Genomic DNA, 16,831 nt, shown 5'->3' with positions numbered 1-16,831 from the left:
GCCCTTTGTGCATACATACAAATATATATGTATATGTATATATCGAGGTCTTTTTGTTGGCATTTAACATTTTTTATTTTCGTTTTTTTTTTTTCCTGTCTTTTATGAGTGCCAATTATGAGTAAATCAATTAACTTTGTTGCAGTAAATATATCAAACATATATAGAGCATATGCGCATTTGTAGAGAATTTCTCTCGTTCTCTCTCTCTGTTTATTAAAGTTAACAAAGAAAAGTGGGATAAACAAAAAATCATATATGTATAAATGTACTGTAGATATATATATCCATATATATGTTAAAAGTGTGCTTAAAAGCTACAAAATTAGGAAGTTAAGGTTAAAGATTTAGAAAACCAGCAGGAAGTTTCCCGATTATATTGGAAGATATTGGGCGGGAATTGGACTTGAAAACTTTCTTATAATTCACAAACACACACTCACAGATTCACAGGCACACAAGCATACACAGTATACAAATTGTACAATTGTCAAAAAAAGGGGGATAAAAACACATTGATTCGAAAATTCTTAATTACTAACTACGCTTGTTTTTTAGTTATTTTGTTTTAGTGTTTGTTTAGTGCGCTTTATCTATATAATTTTTATGTTCAGATAGCTTCAGTCTAAAGTTGATTTACATTGTTTTTTGGTTGAATGTCTCGACATATTTTTTTATTATTATTCCCAACTGCTGTTTCTTGTTCTATTCTATACATTTGTTGATCTTTTAATTGGTTAACCATCTAATAATTGTATAGTGTACTTTAGTCGGACATTAAATAGATTATAGTATTGTTTCCACAAAAAGATTAAATGATTAAAATAATGAAAGCATTTTCGTCCACATTGGTGTTAAAAGGTGTTTTAAGCTCTGATCTATAGACTGTTTACATTATATTGATTGTGTATCTTATAGCTAACACTTGATATGTTTGAAGTGATTTTTAATAGCCAAGAAATTGCAGGGGAATATAAACTTCGGAACGCCGAAGGTACTTTATAGGGGCAAATCATTTCATTGGTATTAGGAGCGTGTTTTTTTTTTTAATCTAGACATAATGCAATATATAGACTATATGGAAAAAATGTTCAATTGGTTTATAGTGCTTTCTGCAAACGATCTGAGATAACAAATAAACACAGTTACATACATACACACGCATACGTTCATACAAACATAAATTATTCTTATTTTCTTTTGATTCTTTTTTTTTTTAACAACAATTAGACAATCAATATCATCATGCATATTTAAAGTTTTAACAAAAGTTTCCCGAGTTCTATTTCGGTTTTGCTGCAACAATAAATATTATAAATTTTATGCGCTGAGCAAAAAACATTTGAACATTAAATCGATTATTTTTTTGTATTTATTCAGTTACTTATAATTATATTATTTGGCTAATTCATCAAATTCTTAAAAATTTTGAAGCAAAATTTCTTGTAAATTTCTAGAAAAAATTATGCAAACTAAAAACAAGATAGGTGATATGAAACCAAAAGGTGTGTGGTGGGTGTGTGTGTGAGTGTTTGTGTCTTCTTTTGTGTGCGCGTTGGTAGATTGGTTGGTTGGTTGGTTTAATCTGACACAGAATTAAATCAATTGGATATTAGCAGCACCTACAATTAGTGTACCCTTGTCTCAGTTTCAACAGTCCATGCCTTGATATTATTGTTCATCGTTGGTATTTTTAGTGCTCCCACGCTGGTGATGTTACTAGTGATGCTGCTTCCTCATTTGTGGTACTATTTGGCATGTCCATTGCTTAAAACAGCCGGAACTACCGCATTGATAACCTCAATTTCCTTTTTGAGGAATGCTTCACTCTGCTCACCGACAGCATGGGCAGAGGCATCGGATCCATTGTCATGGATAGTCGATATGTTACGTTTGCGCAAACCAACAGCAGTCCCATCTAAAGGTGCCGAAACAGCTCCCAATTTCAATTTGGGGAATTCAATGTCACGCATCAAGTCGTCTTTGAATTCCACAATGCCGCTAACGGTTTTGGTCACAGTCTTATCAATAAATTCCTCAATGTTTTTGGTCTCAGCCTCGAATTTCTCCTTTAGCTTGCTGGATAATTGATCCATTTCACATTGATCATGCGGCACACGGTTTGCATCGTGTGCACTAGTTTGCTGAGGCGGTGACTTTGGCTTGACTTGTTGCGGCGATTGCTGTGGGCGTGGTTGGAGTATTATATTCTTTTGTTGTTGTTGATGCTCTTGTTGTTGCTGTTGCAGCGGGTGTAGGTGTTGATGTGGTAGTTTATTATTACGTTTAACTAGTTGCTCTTCTATCTGTTCCTCATTATCCTCACTCTTGAGATCTGTAGTGTTTGCCTGAACAGTCTCTACTGCTGGCTCCAAAGCCGCCTGCGGCTGGTTAGCAGTTTCCGATAATTTTGCTGATATCTCTACTTCCTCTGAGCTGTTGGACGGCGGCTTGACACGTTTTTCGCCACGTATGAATTGTGGTAAAATAAATATGGTCACTAGTGAAATTATATGAAGGCACAAATAAAATCTCAGGTACAAATTGATGCTGCCCTGTAAGGGAAACAGACAAAAAACCACATGGGATTAATTATTGGATTAATGTTGAAGAAAATTAATGATTACTTACCATTAATTCAAGCAGAACAAATGGGAATGTGGCGTAGCCCATCACAATGCGTGTGGTCACACAGGTAAGTATATCATAGAACATGCGTGTAAATTGAGTGCTCTGGAAACGATGACGGAATAGTCGGCGACCCGTACGTGCCGCTGTGACCACAACAGCGCCTGTGGCAAAGGTCAAATAATAGCCTGGATAGAATCCATGCCACACTGCGCTCAAGGCGAACGTGAGGAGTGTGCCGTACTTCTTTGGTACACGCTCATAGACCAAAGTGCGTAGCCATCGATTGGTGCCGCAATTCCAATTATTGATTGCATCACGGAAGTTCGAGGCGAACTGCAAGGAGGTACAAAAAGGTTCAATAAAATGTACAAATTAATAATCCCTTATTATCTTACTCACCTCAAATGACAGCACATTTATATTGGATATTAGATCCCATTTGGCATTGCCATCCTTATCATAACCAGTGAAACCTAAACCTGAATTATTACATATAGCATCGGCCAGAAGCCATGCATGATAATACTTAAAGCGTATGCAAGTGGTTGCCATCATGGCATACCAAAATTTATAGGGTATGCTTGTAGCATTTATAAAGTCGTCCTCTTTCATATTCTTCACGGGATAAAGTTTGACGAATTTCATGAATATAAAGGCACAAACAAGACTGCCAATAACCTTGCGTATAACCGTTTTCGTGGGCGATGGCTCTACAATCAATTCGGTTTTACCATTATCGAGATTGCCCTAAAAAACGCAATAATAAATGATTTAAATTCAGACCGAAAGATACTAATTGAAACACTTACATTCCTGGAAGGACATTTTAAGAGATTGTAACCCTCAACAAACTCAATGTAGTCCTTGTAGAAGACCAATGGTCCAGCCATAAGACTTTGAAAATGCCAGACATATGAGAAGTATTCCAATGCTGAGGGCATTTTACGTATGGCATGATATTGTTGGGCTTTAGTCATATCCTGTAAAGATATACGTATACACTTGTACTTCTTGATTCATCATTTAAGGCAAAGTTCTGCTAACCTCATCCTGCCGCACAAAGCCATCGTGGATACTAAACGCCAAACTGGTAACCTTTTGTGTTATAATCATCAAGGGCCCAGTTATGTCCAAGGCATATGATCCATAATCATATAGTTGCCGCATGAGATGTATGCACAGTAAATAGGACATTGCCACAAGCATAACACTCCTTTGATTAAAGAGAAAATAAATAAAATAAATGATCAATTAGAATTCGATTTTTACTTACCTCTGAACAATGCGTGGATCTTGAGTACGGATGACGATGTAACATATTGCCGGCAATCCAGCAATATGTATTGCCTGTTGGCCGAAACAAAAGTAACCAAAGGTCAGGCCAAGTGATAGGGCAAACACGTGACGAACTTCTGAAGAGACTTTGGAAGGATGCAATAGCGAACGAAAGAGTGAGGCTAAGAATAGAGCCGATATTTGGCATATCAAAAAGTTCACCTGCAAAAATAAAAGAAAGAAGGAAACTTAACTATGTAAATAAATTGGTGCTTTTCTCAATATAATAGCCGGGCACATGCCGGTGACACGTGAATTCTCATTGATTGGCATAAAAAGAGACAGAGCATCATGTCATCAATTGTAGAATTGTTCTCGCTTCATTGCTCTTGATCATGATCACGATCACGCGTTGTGATCAACAACCCCCCACCCATCATATACACTACATTATCGACCTTGACTGGCGGTTGACTCTTTATTTTATGCAAATACATTTAATACAAAGGGCATGTGCAAGGTTTAAAATTCTAAAATGAAATTTGCCAACTTGCCAAACGCCAGCCAGCTAATCAGCTAACCTAACACTGACAAGAGGCGCATCAGAAGGAGAGGGAAAACCACTCGAATGTCATTTACCAATTGCTAATTTATGAACATTTTTAGTGAGTGTGGATTTTCGGTTTATGTTTATTTTTTGTTTTTGATGCCAATTTAAAAAGGGACAAAGAAAATGCAACGACGATGATGCACAGATAACCCTGAAACCCAACAAAATGTAGTATCTTTGATGGAGAGTTCATACGATTGTCGAAAAAAATATAAATCAAAGATAATGTTATCAATGGTCTTTATTTTTAGAGTTTTTTTCAAGGCGCTGTCTGTGCCAATTATACTGATAAGGTGCCTTTGATAGCGCAAAATGAATAAAGAACTCAAGGAACGCAGTCAGGCCACCCCGTCAACTAATGGGGTCTTAACGCACACGATTTGTTATAGGGTCCGTTCTCATTTGAATATATAAATATATATGTATAAAAACCCGAATAGATGTTCGTATTTACATTATATATAGAAAAGTTCAGTACACCATTTATTTGTTCAGAGCTTAGGCGGATGTAAGACAAATGTGTTATCAGCGAAACCAAAATATGCCCTGGCACAAATATGAAAAATATGAGGGTATATATACCTTTATATAAGAGTATGTAAATTGTGTTTAAAAAGTTTTGTGCTAAGTATATGTGCCCCACCGTTATCTATAATCATATGTTATGAGATTTCCTAATCAGCCACCACTTATAATTAAATCAAGTCAAGTATACACATTCAGCAAACACTACTACTACTCAGATACAATACAATACATACATGTAAATTGTATTTAATCAGCCTTGTTAATTAGTTCAACATGAAAGTCAATCAAGTCTCGAGAGTCAATGAATTCAAATAGTCCATTAAGAAGTCAATATTTTATCTAGGTCTTGCCAATAAAAGCGGAATACACTTAATATTGAGCTAAATAGAAGGAAAAAGGTAGCTAATCTTTTTAAACTGAATTACCTCACGTATATTTAATAGACTTTGTTTAGTATGTTGCTTATTTATTGATTAATATATATACATATATAAATTATTATATGAAAATATATATGTTCTCTGTTCCCATATTATAATATATTCCATAAATTCATTCGTCCTTAAGCTCCGTTTTGAAGCCCAGCTAGTTTTAATATCGCCTCAAAAACATTTTTTGCATTTGCGTAAAACTCGCTTCCCATATTAACATTTCCAATAACGGCGATCATATTGCCTCCTGATGCAGATTTGGTCTTCGAACCGCTGGATACCAATTTCATTACACTGCTTTCTTGCTCACAAGTTGTTGTGATGAAAGGTTTACCATGACATGGTGTTGTAGTTTTAACACCACAGGGACTAGTTGTTGTCGTTTTGCGTTTACAGGAGGAACTCGTCGTCGTAGACTCTTGCCTACAGGACGTACTAGTTGTGTTTAAAATTAATTTACATGTGGTAGTAGTAGTAATGACAGGTTCTTGAGGAGTAGTCGTTGGTTCTTGAACGGGGGGAGTTGTCGTTGGTTCTTCTCCGCCAGGTGTTGTTGGTTCCTCAGCTGCAGGAGTTGTCGTTTGATCTTCACCGGAAGCAGTTGACGTTGGTTCTTCAGCTAAAGGAGTTGTCGTTGGCTCTTCAGCTAAAGGAGTTGTCGTTGGTTCTTCACTGGACGCAGTTGACGTCGGTTCTTCTCCGCCAGGAGTTGTTGGTTCCTCAGCTGCAGGAGTTGTCGTTTGATCATCACTGGCAGCAGTTGACGTTGGTTCCTCAGTTGAAGGAGTTGTCGTTGGTTCTTCAGGTAAAGGAGTTGTCGTTGGTTTTTCACTGGACGCAGTTGACGTCGGCTCTTCTCCGCCAGGAGTTGTTGGTTCCTCAGCTGCAGGAGTTGTCGTTTGATCTTCACCGGAAGCAGTTGACGTTGGTTCTTCAGCTAAAGGAGTTGTCGTTGGCTCTTCAGCTAAAGGAGTTGTCGTTGGTTCTTCACTGGACGCAGTTGACGTCGGTTCTTCTCCGCCAGGAGTTGTTGGTTCCTCAGCTGCAGGAGTTGTCGTTTGATCTTCACCGGAAGCAGTTGACGTTGGTTCTTCAGCTAAAGGAGTTGTCGTTGGCTCTTCAGCTAAAGGAGTTGTCGTTGGTTCTTCACTGGACGCAGTTGACGTCGGTTCTTCTCCGCCAGGAGTTGTTGGTTCCTCAGCTGCAGGAGTTGTCGTTTGATCTTCACCGGAAGCAGTTGACGTTGGTTCTTCAGCTAAAGGAGTTGTCGTTGGCTCTTCAGCTAAAGGAGTTGTCGTTGGTTCTTCACTGGACGCAGTTGACGTCGGTTCTTCTCCGCCAGGAGTTGTTGGTTCCTCAGCTGCAGGAGTTGTCGTTTGATCATCACTGGCAGCAGTTGACGTTGGTTCCTCAGTTGAAGGAGTTGTCGTTGGTTCTTCAGGTAAAGGAGTTGTCGTTGGTTTTTCACTGGCCGCAGTTGTCGTCGGTTCTTCTCCGCCAGGAGTTGTTGGTTCCTCAGCTGCAGGAGTTGTCGTTTGATCATCACTGGCAGCAGTTGACGTTGGTTCCTCAGTTGAAGGAGTTGTCGTTGGTTCTTCAGGTAAAGGAGTTGTCGTTGGTTTTTCACTGGACGCAGTTGTCGTTGGTTCTTCTCCGCCAGGTGTTGTTGGTTCCTCAGCTGCAGGAGTTGTCGTTTGATCTTCACCGGAAGCAGTTGACGTTGGTTCTTCAGCTAAAGGCGTTGTCGTTGGCTCTTCAGCTAAAGGAGTTGTCGTTGGTTCTTCACTGGACGCAGTTGACGTCGGTTCTTCTCCGCCAGGAGTTGTTGGTTCCTCAGCTGCAGGAGTTGTCGTTTGATCTTCACCGGAAGCAGTTGATGTTGGTTCTTCAGCTGAAGGAGTTGTCGATGGTTCTTTTCCGCCAGGAGTTGTTGGTTCGTCAGCTGAAGGAGTTGTCGTTGGTTTTTCACTGGACGCAGTTGACGTCGGCTCTTCTCCGCCAGGAGTTGTTGGTTCCTCAGCTGCAGGAGTTGACGTTTGATCTTCACCGGCAGCAGTTGACGTTGGTTCTTCAGCTGAAGGAGTTGTCGTTGGTTCTTCAGCTAAAGGAGTTGTCGTTGGTTCTTCACTGGACGCAGTTGACGTCGGTTCTTCTCCGCCAGGAGTTGTTGGTTCCTCAGCTGCAGGAGTTGTCGTTTGATCATCACTGGCAGCAGTTGACGTTGGTTCCTCAGTTGAAGGAGTTGTCGTTGGTTCTTCAGGTAAAGGAGTTGTCGTTGGTTTTTCACTGGACGCAATTGACGTCGGTTCTTCTCCGCCAGGAGTTGTTGGTTCCTCAGCTGCAGGAGTTGTCGTTTGATCATCACTGGCAGCAGTTGACGTTGGTTCCTCAGTTGAAGGAGTTGTCGTTGGTTCTTCAGGTAAAGGAGTTGTCGTTGGTTTTTCACTGGACGCAGTTGACGTCGGTTCTTCTCCGCCAGGAGTTGTTGGTTCCTCAGCTGCGGGAGTTGTCGTTTGATCTTCACCGGAAGCAGTTGACGTTGGTTCTTCAGCTGAAGGAGTTGTTGGTTCGTCAGCTGAAGTAGATGTATTTGGTTCTTCAGCTGAAGGAGTTGTCGTTGGTTTTTCACTGGGCGCAGTTGATGTCGGCTCTTCTCCGCCAGGAGTTGTTGGTTCCTCAGCTGCAGGAGTTGTCGTTTGATCTTCACCGGAAGCAGTTGACGTTGGTTCTTCAGCTGAAGGAGTTGTTGGTTCGTCAGCTAAAGGAGTTGTCGTAGGTTCTTCACTGGACGCAGTTGATGTCGGTTCTTCTCCGCCAGGAGTTGTTGGTTCCTCAGCTGCTGGAGTTGTCGATGGATCTTCACCGGAAGCAGTTGACGTTGGTTCTTCAGCTGAAGGAGTTGTTGGTTCGTCAGCTGAAGTAGATGTATTTGGTTCTTCAGCTGAAGGAGTTGTCGTTGGTTTTTCACTGGACGCAGTTGACGTCGGCTCTTCTCCGCCAGGAGTTTTTGGTTCCTCAGCTGCAGGAGTTGTCGTTTGATCTTCACCGGAAGCAGTTGACGTTGGTTCTTCAGCTGAAGGAGTTGTTGGTTCGTCAGCTAAAGGAGTTGTCGTTGGTTCTTCACTGGACGCAGTTGACGTCGGTTCTTCTCCGCCAGGAGTTGTTGGTTCCTCAGCTGCGGGAGTTGTCGTTTGATCTTCACCGGAAGCAGTTGACGTTGGTTCTTCAGCTGAAGGAGTTGTCGTTGGTTCTTCAGCTAAAGGTGTTGTCGTTGGTTCTTCACTGGACGCAGTTGACGTAGGTTCTTCTCCGCCAGGAGTTGTTGGTTCCTCAGCTGCAGGAGTAGTCGTTTCATCTTCACCGGAAGCAGTTGACGAAGGTTCTTCAGCTGAAGGAGTTGTTGGTTCGTCAGCTGAAGTAGATGTATTTGGTTCTTCACCTGAAGGAGTTGTCGTTGGTTCTTCACTGGACGCAGTTGACGTCGATTCTTCTCCGCCAGGAGTTGTTGGTTCCTCAGCTGCAGGAGTAGTCGTTTCATCTTCACCGGAAGCAGTTGACGTTGGTTCTTCAGCTGAAGGAGTTGTTGGTTCGTCAGCTGAAGTAGATGTATTTGGTTCTTCAGCTAAAGGAGTTGTCGTTGGTTCTTCACTGGACGCAGTTGACGTCGGTTCTTCTCCGCCAGGAGTTGTTGGTTCCTCAGCTGCAGGAGTAGTCGTTTCATCTTCACCGGAAGCAGTTGACGTTGGTTCTTCAGCTGAAGGAGTTGTTGGTTCGTCAGCTGAAGTAGATGTATTTGGTTCTTCAGCTGAAGGAGTTGTCGTTGGTTTTTCACTGGACGCAGTTGACGTCGGTTCTTCTCCGCCAGGAGTTGTTGGTTCCTCAGCTGCGGGAGTTGTCGTTTGATCTTCACCGGAAGCAGTTGACGTTGGTTCTTCAGCTGAAGGAGTTGTCGTTGGTTCTTCAGCTAAAGGAGTTGTCGTTGGTTCTTCAGCTAAAGGAGTTGTCGTTGGTTCTTCACTGGACGCAGTTGACGTCGGTTCTTCTCCGCCAGGAGTTGTTGGTTTCTCAGCTGCAGGAGTTGTCGTTTGATCTTCACCGGAATCAGTTGACTTTGGTTCTTCAGCTGAAGTTGTCGTTGGTTCTTCTCCGCCAGGAGTTGTTGGTTCTTTATCTGAAGGAGTTGTCGTTGGTTCTTCAGCTAAAGGAGTTGTCGTTGGTTCTTCACTGGACGCAGTTGACGTCGGTTCTTCTCCGCCAGGTGTTGTTGGTTCCTCAGCTGAAGGAGTTGTAGTTCGATCTTGTTCGGACAGAGTTGTTGTTGGGTCCACTCTACAGGTAGTAGTCGTATTCAAAGGGTTTTGAGGAATTGCTGTTGTCGTAGGCGTTGGTTTACGGTTACAAGGTGTAGTCGTTGTAGTTGTTGGTTTATGGCAGGGTAGCACTGTAGTCGTTGTAGTTGTTGGTTTATGGCAGGGTAGCACTGTAGTCGTTGTAGTCTTTGGTTTTCGGCAAGGTAAGGTTGTAGTCGTAGGTGGTGGTGTCGTAATCGGTGGTCTACATGGTGGCTTTGGGGTTGTCTCTAAATTACATCGTTGCTGTTTACGACCGCGCAGACCACGAGCGTTCGCGGGACTAACAGCGGACACCGCTAAGACCACAAAGAAAAAGGCAACTGAAAAAGAGACTTCAGGTTTAGGCAATGTGGGCCATGCTATTCCAGGTATAAAAGTGAACACTTACAAAGTTTCATCTAAAGAATAACTATCTTTACCACTTCTTCTGCAACATTCTGACCAGAAACGAAACTACCATCGGCTTTTATAACCGCCGAAACGGCAGCCAAACTGCATGTTACATGTTGTTTTACACAACCTAAGATAATTTAACTAATTTGTAAAGTGCAACAGACAAGAAGACAACATTTGCAAAAACGGTATCTATTCATAGATAGGTCCTTGTAATTTATTATATAACAATAACCAATAGCTATTTCCGTCATAAGTGTGGTAGTTAATGTTGCTGATGTAATCTTTATCGCGCGATTCAAAAATATATTAGTGAATGTACGTGTATATTATATTTTATCGACAACAAAGACATGCTTATCCAGGGTCTCAAAGTACTGATGACGATTTGTATCGCGCCACAGGTCAAAGACAAAGGCTTCCATGGGCTGTTCAGTTTCAACTGCGTCATCAAGATAAGTTCTTGACGATATACGCAGTTAATGGCTGGTAATATGCGTTGTGGGTGATTAACCTACCACCATCAGTGAGCAAATTACCTACTAGGCAAATTCTCAAGTGCTAATTATCAGAAATTTATAACAAATAATGTTTCAAACTGTTTCTGTTAGTATTTAAAATAGTTTAAAATGAAATTCAGTCATTGAAAAACCTTTATAATATATTTGAGATGTGCAATACCGGTCTCATTTTCATTCTGGTTCTGGTTTGAATTTTTTATCAATCCCCTTATACTATTGGCTTGCTTTGATTGTTTACATAGACTATGGAGTAATAAGCAAGCAAGTTGGTAAAAATCTGGTATACGCAATAATGTTGGGCAGCAAAAGGAAAACCTGTTTTCCTCTTCTCTGTGTCTATACCACGTTGTATGCCTCGATGGCGAACAAATGTGTGCTAAAACGAATTGAAAATCTTGCAAAAGAATACTATATTATGCCAGACACACTGAGAAATGTTTGGTTCAACAGGTGAATGTAATACATTACATATTCCATGAGATTGCAAATCATCAAGTGATGTTGTTTTGTCATTCAAAGAATAAAAGAGAGTTGGGTCTAGTGTGTGCTTTGAGGTAACTTCATTTTATTTAACATAAATACATATGATTCGATATTGGTATTCGAGTATTGAGAATAAATCTTTTTTTTTTCTGACTTTGACTGACGTCGACAATGGTATAAGAAAAAAAATACTTTCATGTTTCTATACTTCTTATAACCAACCCATTGTTCACATTATAATGGCCAAAGATAAGCCATGCCATAATTCCAAGTCAACGATTCCTCTGAACAATGCACACACAGACACAATGCAGAAGCAATTTGTGTTCATGTTCCCTTTTCATTTCTACATTTACAAGTGCCCTCCTTCAGGGGATTGGGTATATGTAGATTCTATTGCTTATATAGAAAGTATGAGAAGCTGAATCCATATGGATATCTCTCTCCATATATCTAGTACAGATTCATCTTCATACATTATACCATATAAGATACCGTTTACTTTGCTTAAAGGATACTAGCAACATTTAGAAATTATTTGGCAAGAGTTTATTGTTAATTATGCTTAAAATCTACCTATCTAGAGTTTCGAGTAATGCTCTTAATAGCAACTGAAAGATCATTCATTTTATTTCTGTAATTTACTTAATGGTTTAAGATTATAAAATGACAATATGTGATTTGAGGTCATTGAACTTTACTGTCACAATTATATTCTTTTTTATAGTCTTTAAATTTAAATGTTTTAATCTCTGGATTCGGATCCAAGATCTTTGGTTTATTGATAGTAGTCTACATTCCATGAATTCTATTTTCGACATATTTTTGGTTATATAGAGGTAATTTTTACCCGTTAATTATCTTCTAACTATATTTATGGTCTATTCACTCGCCAATTATGGCTAATGTTTTCTTAATATTACATTAAAGTCACGCATTTACTGAAATCAGTTGTGGATAGTTTTGGGTCAAGCAAAGCTCTTCTATGCCTAAGAAATTTTTTTAGTTATGAAAAGTTTAGTTTGTTCCACTAAGAGCGAATTGTAATCTGTGAATTGATCAATACATGTATACATATGTTAATACATATGTATGTACATACATAAGTACAGAGTTTCATCAATCAAAATCAATTGGAAAACTAAGAACACAAACATACACATATGAATATAAATCATTTAATTCAATCTGCAAATTTGTTTAACCTAGTGTGGGTGCGGTGGGGGGTGTAAGGAGCACAAAGCAGAGCCAAACCAAAATGTGGCGTGATGGCTATAAATAAATAAAACCATAAACAACAAAAACAAATACCTCTCTCTTTCTCACACACAGTGTGTACACGCATGATGATAAAGAAAAAAAACACAAAGTGTTAAAATTACCCGAATATAAGATAGAACCCCCCCACATACATACACACCACAATTATACTTTTTTATATCAATTTCACCAATGGCACAAACCGCAATGAGAATACCCCGTTTCCCTCCATTGGCCGGCAACGACAGCGGCGTTGGCAGCTGAGCCAACAGCTGATGTGCCGTCACCTGTGTTCAAGCAGCAACAAGTTCAAGTCTAAAGCAGCCACAGAGACTATGAGAGAGAGAGTATGTGAGGGCAGCGGCATTTGAGAGCACCCCAAGGTCATAGAAATGATAATTTAATATAATTTATGCAAACATGATATGAGACAAGAGCGAGAACTACTAGAGGCGCAACAATTAGCCCGACTATACTTCGAACCTCTCTTTTACCCTAGTCTCTCTTAGAGAGTCTAGCATGGCCTTTACAGTAAGAACTTTCTGACCATCGTCTTATGGGCGTAAGTGGAGGTATCCCGCCCACTAGAGGTGTTCATTAAGCAAGTTTTCACTGTAATTACAAATAAAAAGTTGCTTTATGAACCAGTTCTGAATAAATAAATATGTATACATCTATCCTCACCCCATATGTTTTGTGTTGAAAGCAAAAAACAAAAAATATTTAATAAACACAAGGAGGCTGATTTTCTTTATTATATCCTGCAGGCGAGATGGGTATATAAATTATGTGAGAGACAAAAGAAAACTTCTCCGGGTAACCCGGTATCATGGCCCAATTATACTCGGTGATTCGGTGGGGGATTGAATCTTAACTATAACTTCCTTGGGGCAGAACATGACGGAAATTTAATTTGCCAAGAACGATATTTTACGTCTTAACCATTAAAATTGCAATATTCAAGGCCGATTTCCTTTCAAAATCTATACCTAAATCAGCCACTGGCAATACCAATACCAATGTATGGGATAATCTGGGTTATTTAACGAGAGCGACTATTACAAGGTATAACCAAGTCGACTACATGCCTTAGAATACAAAGTGAATTCTTCTTAAATTGAATAGAACACATGAGAGACATCAAAAGAGAAACACAGAGAGACAAAGAGAGGAGAGAGTGATGAGATGGAGAAGCAAAACAGAGACAGAGAATTGTTTATGCACTGCATTAGGTCATTTGCCTAATATTTGGTTGTGTTTTTTTTTTTGCGCATTTACCTAATAATTGACCTTCAATAAATTGAATTTTCATTCGATTTTTGAGCCCCCTATCCCAGCTTGCGGGTGAGAAATGAAATGACACGATCCACTTTTATTTTTCTTCATATTTATTATGGCAACGGAATTGAATTGTTGCCCACAAGGCGACCGACACCCTGTGAGTCATTTCAACAGCTGAGTGGCCAATAACAACAACACACACACACACATACACATAATTTTTGTTTGCAAACAAAAAGCAGCTCTAAAAATTCAATTATCTTTTGGGGGTTTCGCAAAAGTAAAAGCGCAAAAAATTGAAGCCAGCTAAATCGAATTCACAAGTAGCTTCTGATGAAGTCAACAGTTGTGTCAGCCTCTGTATGCGTGTGTGTGTGTGTTACCACGTCATGTGGCCAAGTTTTTACATTCAGACGGCTGATATTAGATCATCGTCATCATCATGAAACAGGAAAAAAATAGAAAAGGAAAACATACAAAGAATGCGGCTAGTAGTGCAGTCATTTCACATTTTCCAAGTCTCACTTGAAAAAGGATTGAGAGCTTGAGCAAAGCAATTGCATAAATGTATCTCACTTATCTCCTCTTACCCTTTTTTTTTGCAATGTTCTATGTGTTTTGACTATGGTTTATTCTAGTTGGCTTGCTCTCTGTGTCTCTGTCTCTGCCTCTCCTTGTGTGAGCGATTAATTTCAAAGTGCAGATGAGCCCTCTGGGTTTGCCCGACCTCTCCCGGCTCTTGCCTCTTTTGTTATAAAATATTCACTATTGTACCCTCTGTGCTCAACCCATGGGATAAAACTGGCTTACCCAGAGAGATGATACAAGCGGAAAAATGAAATTAATTTACAAGTAATATATTGTATAAAAGTGACAGTAAAATGGAATAAAAAATAAGGCGATTCAAGGTAGTGTCTGTTGGAGTGGGCAATCAGGTATACAGTAAAAATATTGTTTAAATGCTGGTGAAAAACGAATATAAACTTTGAAGTTTGCTCTATAAAAAAATTAAAATTCACAAAAATAATTGCAGTTAAAGGAATGTGAAATAAAGGAAACATTACCTCCCTAATGTATGCATGAGACAGACAAAGCATTTTCTTTGCTAAGTTTTGGAATGTCCTGTAGCCAAAAGAATTGTCAGTAAACAATGTTTACAAACTGGGGCAAAACAAATAAAATAACTGTATGATTAATATTGCATACGTTAGGGGGCAAATTCCTCACATTTTTCGTAGATTTGCTGGCTTTGATTACTCATTTGTTTTTAAAGTAATATTATTAATGTTATGCGATGACGTGATTGTCCCATGAATAACTAAAAGTATATTATCCACATAGAGTATATACAAAAACATATTTATATTGTAATTTGTTTGCCTAATGATGCAACAACAAAAATTTGTGATTATTTATGACGAATTTAATGACCCGTATGTGGCATATTTAAGTCTCGGAGAAATTCCACTCATTTTTTACGATTATTGAGGGAAATTGATACCAATTTCCTTCTATCACCTGCACTACTCATCAAGGTTATACTACACAACAACAACAACGTAGGGCCAGAAATAAAAAGCAAATGAAATGTAATTAAAACAAACTGCAAACTAGTGCCAAAACTTTCGATTCGCTTGCCAATAAGCACAAAACATTGACGGAACACAACACACACACACACACAAAACAAAACGAAACAAAATTTTGGACATGTTTGGAGGCAGTGAAGTGGGTGGTGTCAGTTTGTATATATTTTTTTTTTTTTTTTTGGGAGCGGCGTGGGTCTTTTTCGTGTGTTTAACCTTAAGACTTAATTTATATATATGGTTCAGTTGGCTTTGGTATGCAACCGGCATTCAAATTTAGCCTCGAAAACAGGTAATTGTTGTTCCAACCGTAGGTGAAGTGAGGGCAGTGTGGCGAGTGGGGGGAACGGTACTGCATGATGCGGTGGTCTGATGGGTATATAGATATTCCTGTTTCCCTCTGTTGCTATTGTTGTGGGTAAATTATGCGGCTATGGCTGCTGCGTCTGTTGTTTTTCTCTCTCGCTCTCTGCGGCTTTTGTTCGCATTATTAAACACAAACACACAGATCCAAACACATATATGTATAGTTAAAATGTATCTATCTATATATACACGTGCAACACACGCCCGAGCTGAGTTAATGATAATGATGAACAATAATCCTTTTGTAAAGCACTTACCAAATCCACAGATAGTCCCACCATATCGGCCAACCAGGTAAATACACGGCTGCCATCGTAGAAATCATTCTCAATAAATTTCGGTGATTCGAGCATTTTGCTTTCAGATATATGTAATATATATAAATATATTTCACTGATTCTTCTTCATTTGCGACACAAAAGATTCACTCACAAAACACACAGATGAAGCGCGTCGCGTTTGATTCTCTTGTCTCTTTGCCTTTTCCGTTCCTGTGTGATTCGGTTTGGAATGGAAAAATTCTCGTTTGCGGCGGTGGAGGCGTTGGCTTTACAACAGTGAGACACGCGCGGGGGAAGCGGTCCGCGGCTCTTGGAGCACGTTTACGTTGGCAAATGCGCGCCGCACAGTTTTTACTTATAATTTTGTGCAACAATTTTTTTGAATTTTGGAAGAATTTTGATTCTCTCACAAATTTTTTTTTTGTGGCTCGTCCGCTCACTTAGAAAACAAAAACAACACTGAAAAAAAAAACAAAAACAACACTGAAAAAAACAAAGACAACACTGACAATAACCCAGCAAACGCTTTGTGTGAGTAGTTAGAAACGCTACCCAATGATCATTTTTATACCCTTGTAGAGGATATTATAAAATTGGTCAGATGTTTGTAACGCACAGAATCAGAATATATATATATATATATATAGATATATATAATTAATCGCTTGGTCCTTACGGGTACTTAATTGCTCTTTTATTTGTTTATGTTTGTCTTGCTGGGATACTTGTTGCTCAACAGTTTGGGCATGATGATGATGATTTTCGGAATCTGTGGATCCCATTTAGTAACTACTACTAGGGGAGGGGGAGTTTAAACTGCAAATCACTGACAC

At 39.4% G+C, this 16,831-nt stretch overlaps 2 protein-coding genes across 6 annotated transcripts; both read right to left on the bottom strand.

Moving 5' to 3' along the window:
- Positions 1 to 162: 162 nt before the first annotated feature.
- LOC6640466 (lysophospholipid acyltransferase 6) lies at positions 163 to 16,401 on the bottom strand. Of its 2 annotated transcripts, XM_023182037.2 has the most exons (8): positions 15,975 to 16,401; positions 3,905 to 4,128; positions 3,676 to 3,844; positions 3,441 to 3,611; positions 3,031 to 3,378; positions 2,632 to 2,964; positions 2,285 to 2,555; positions 2,071 to 2,183 (listed from the first exon to the last, which is right to left on the bottom strand). In XM_023182037.2, the coding sequence occupies exons 1-8, from the start codon at positions 16,068 to 16,070 to the stop codon at positions 2,137 to 2,139; spliced, it is 1,659 nt and encodes a 552-aa protein (XP_023037805.1). In that variant the 5' UTR covers positions 16,071 to 16,401; the 3' UTR covers positions 2,071 to 2,136. The 2 variants fall into 2 exon arrangements, with proteins under 2 accessions (XP_002063522.1, XP_023037805.1); XM_002063486.4 differs by having other exon boundaries at positions 163 to 2,555; positions 15,975 to 16,400.
- On the bottom strand, positions 5,480 to 10,263 carry LOC26530146 (proteoglycan 4). Of its 4 annotated transcripts, none has more exons than XM_047010103.1 (3): positions 10,216 to 10,263; positions 9,197 to 10,147; positions 5,480 to 7,333 (listed from the first exon to the last, which is right to left on the bottom strand). In XM_047010103.1, the coding sequence occupies exons 1-3, from the start codon at positions 10,223 to 10,225 to the stop codon at positions 5,607 to 5,609; spliced, it is 2,688 nt and encodes an 895-aa protein (XP_046866059.1). In that variant the 5' UTR covers positions 10,226 to 10,263; the 3' UTR covers positions 5,480 to 5,606. The 4 variants fall into 4 exon arrangements, with proteins under 4 accessions (XP_046866059.1, XP_023037803.1, XP_023037804.1 ...); XM_023182035.1 differs by having other exon boundaries at positions 5,480 to 9,412; positions 9,647 to 10,147; XM_023182036.1 differs by having other exon boundaries at positions 5,480 to 7,549; positions 9,647 to 10,147.
- Positions 16,402 to 16,831: the final 430 nt, after the last annotated feature.

The sequence above is a fragment of the Drosophila willistoni genome (genome assembly GCF_018902025.1).
Source record: "Drosophila willistoni isolate 14030-0811.24 chromosome 2L unlocalized genomic scaffold, UCI_dwil_1.1 Seg196, whole genome shotgun sequence".
NCBI classification, from domain to species: domain Eukaryota; kingdom Metazoa; phylum Arthropoda; class Insecta; order Diptera; family Drosophilidae; genus Drosophila; species Drosophila willistoni.
The sequence above is the reverse complement of the archived record's forward strand: the minus strand, read 5'-3'. Positions and strand labels throughout refer to the sequence as shown.

Coding starts and splice junctions, on each gene's coding strand:
- LOC6640466 (XM_002063486.4), bottom strand. CDS start 16,070: ATGCTCGAATCACCGAAATTTATTGAGAATGATTTCTACGATGGCAGC. Junction 3,845..3,904: donor GATCCACGCATTGTTCAGAG/GTAAGTAAAAAT, acceptor CTTTAATCAAAG/GAGTGTTATGCTTGTGGCAA. Junction 2,965..3,030: donor TAAATGTGCTGTCATTTGAG/GTGAGTAAGATA, acceptor ACCTCCTTGCAG/TTCGCCTCGAACTTCCGTGA.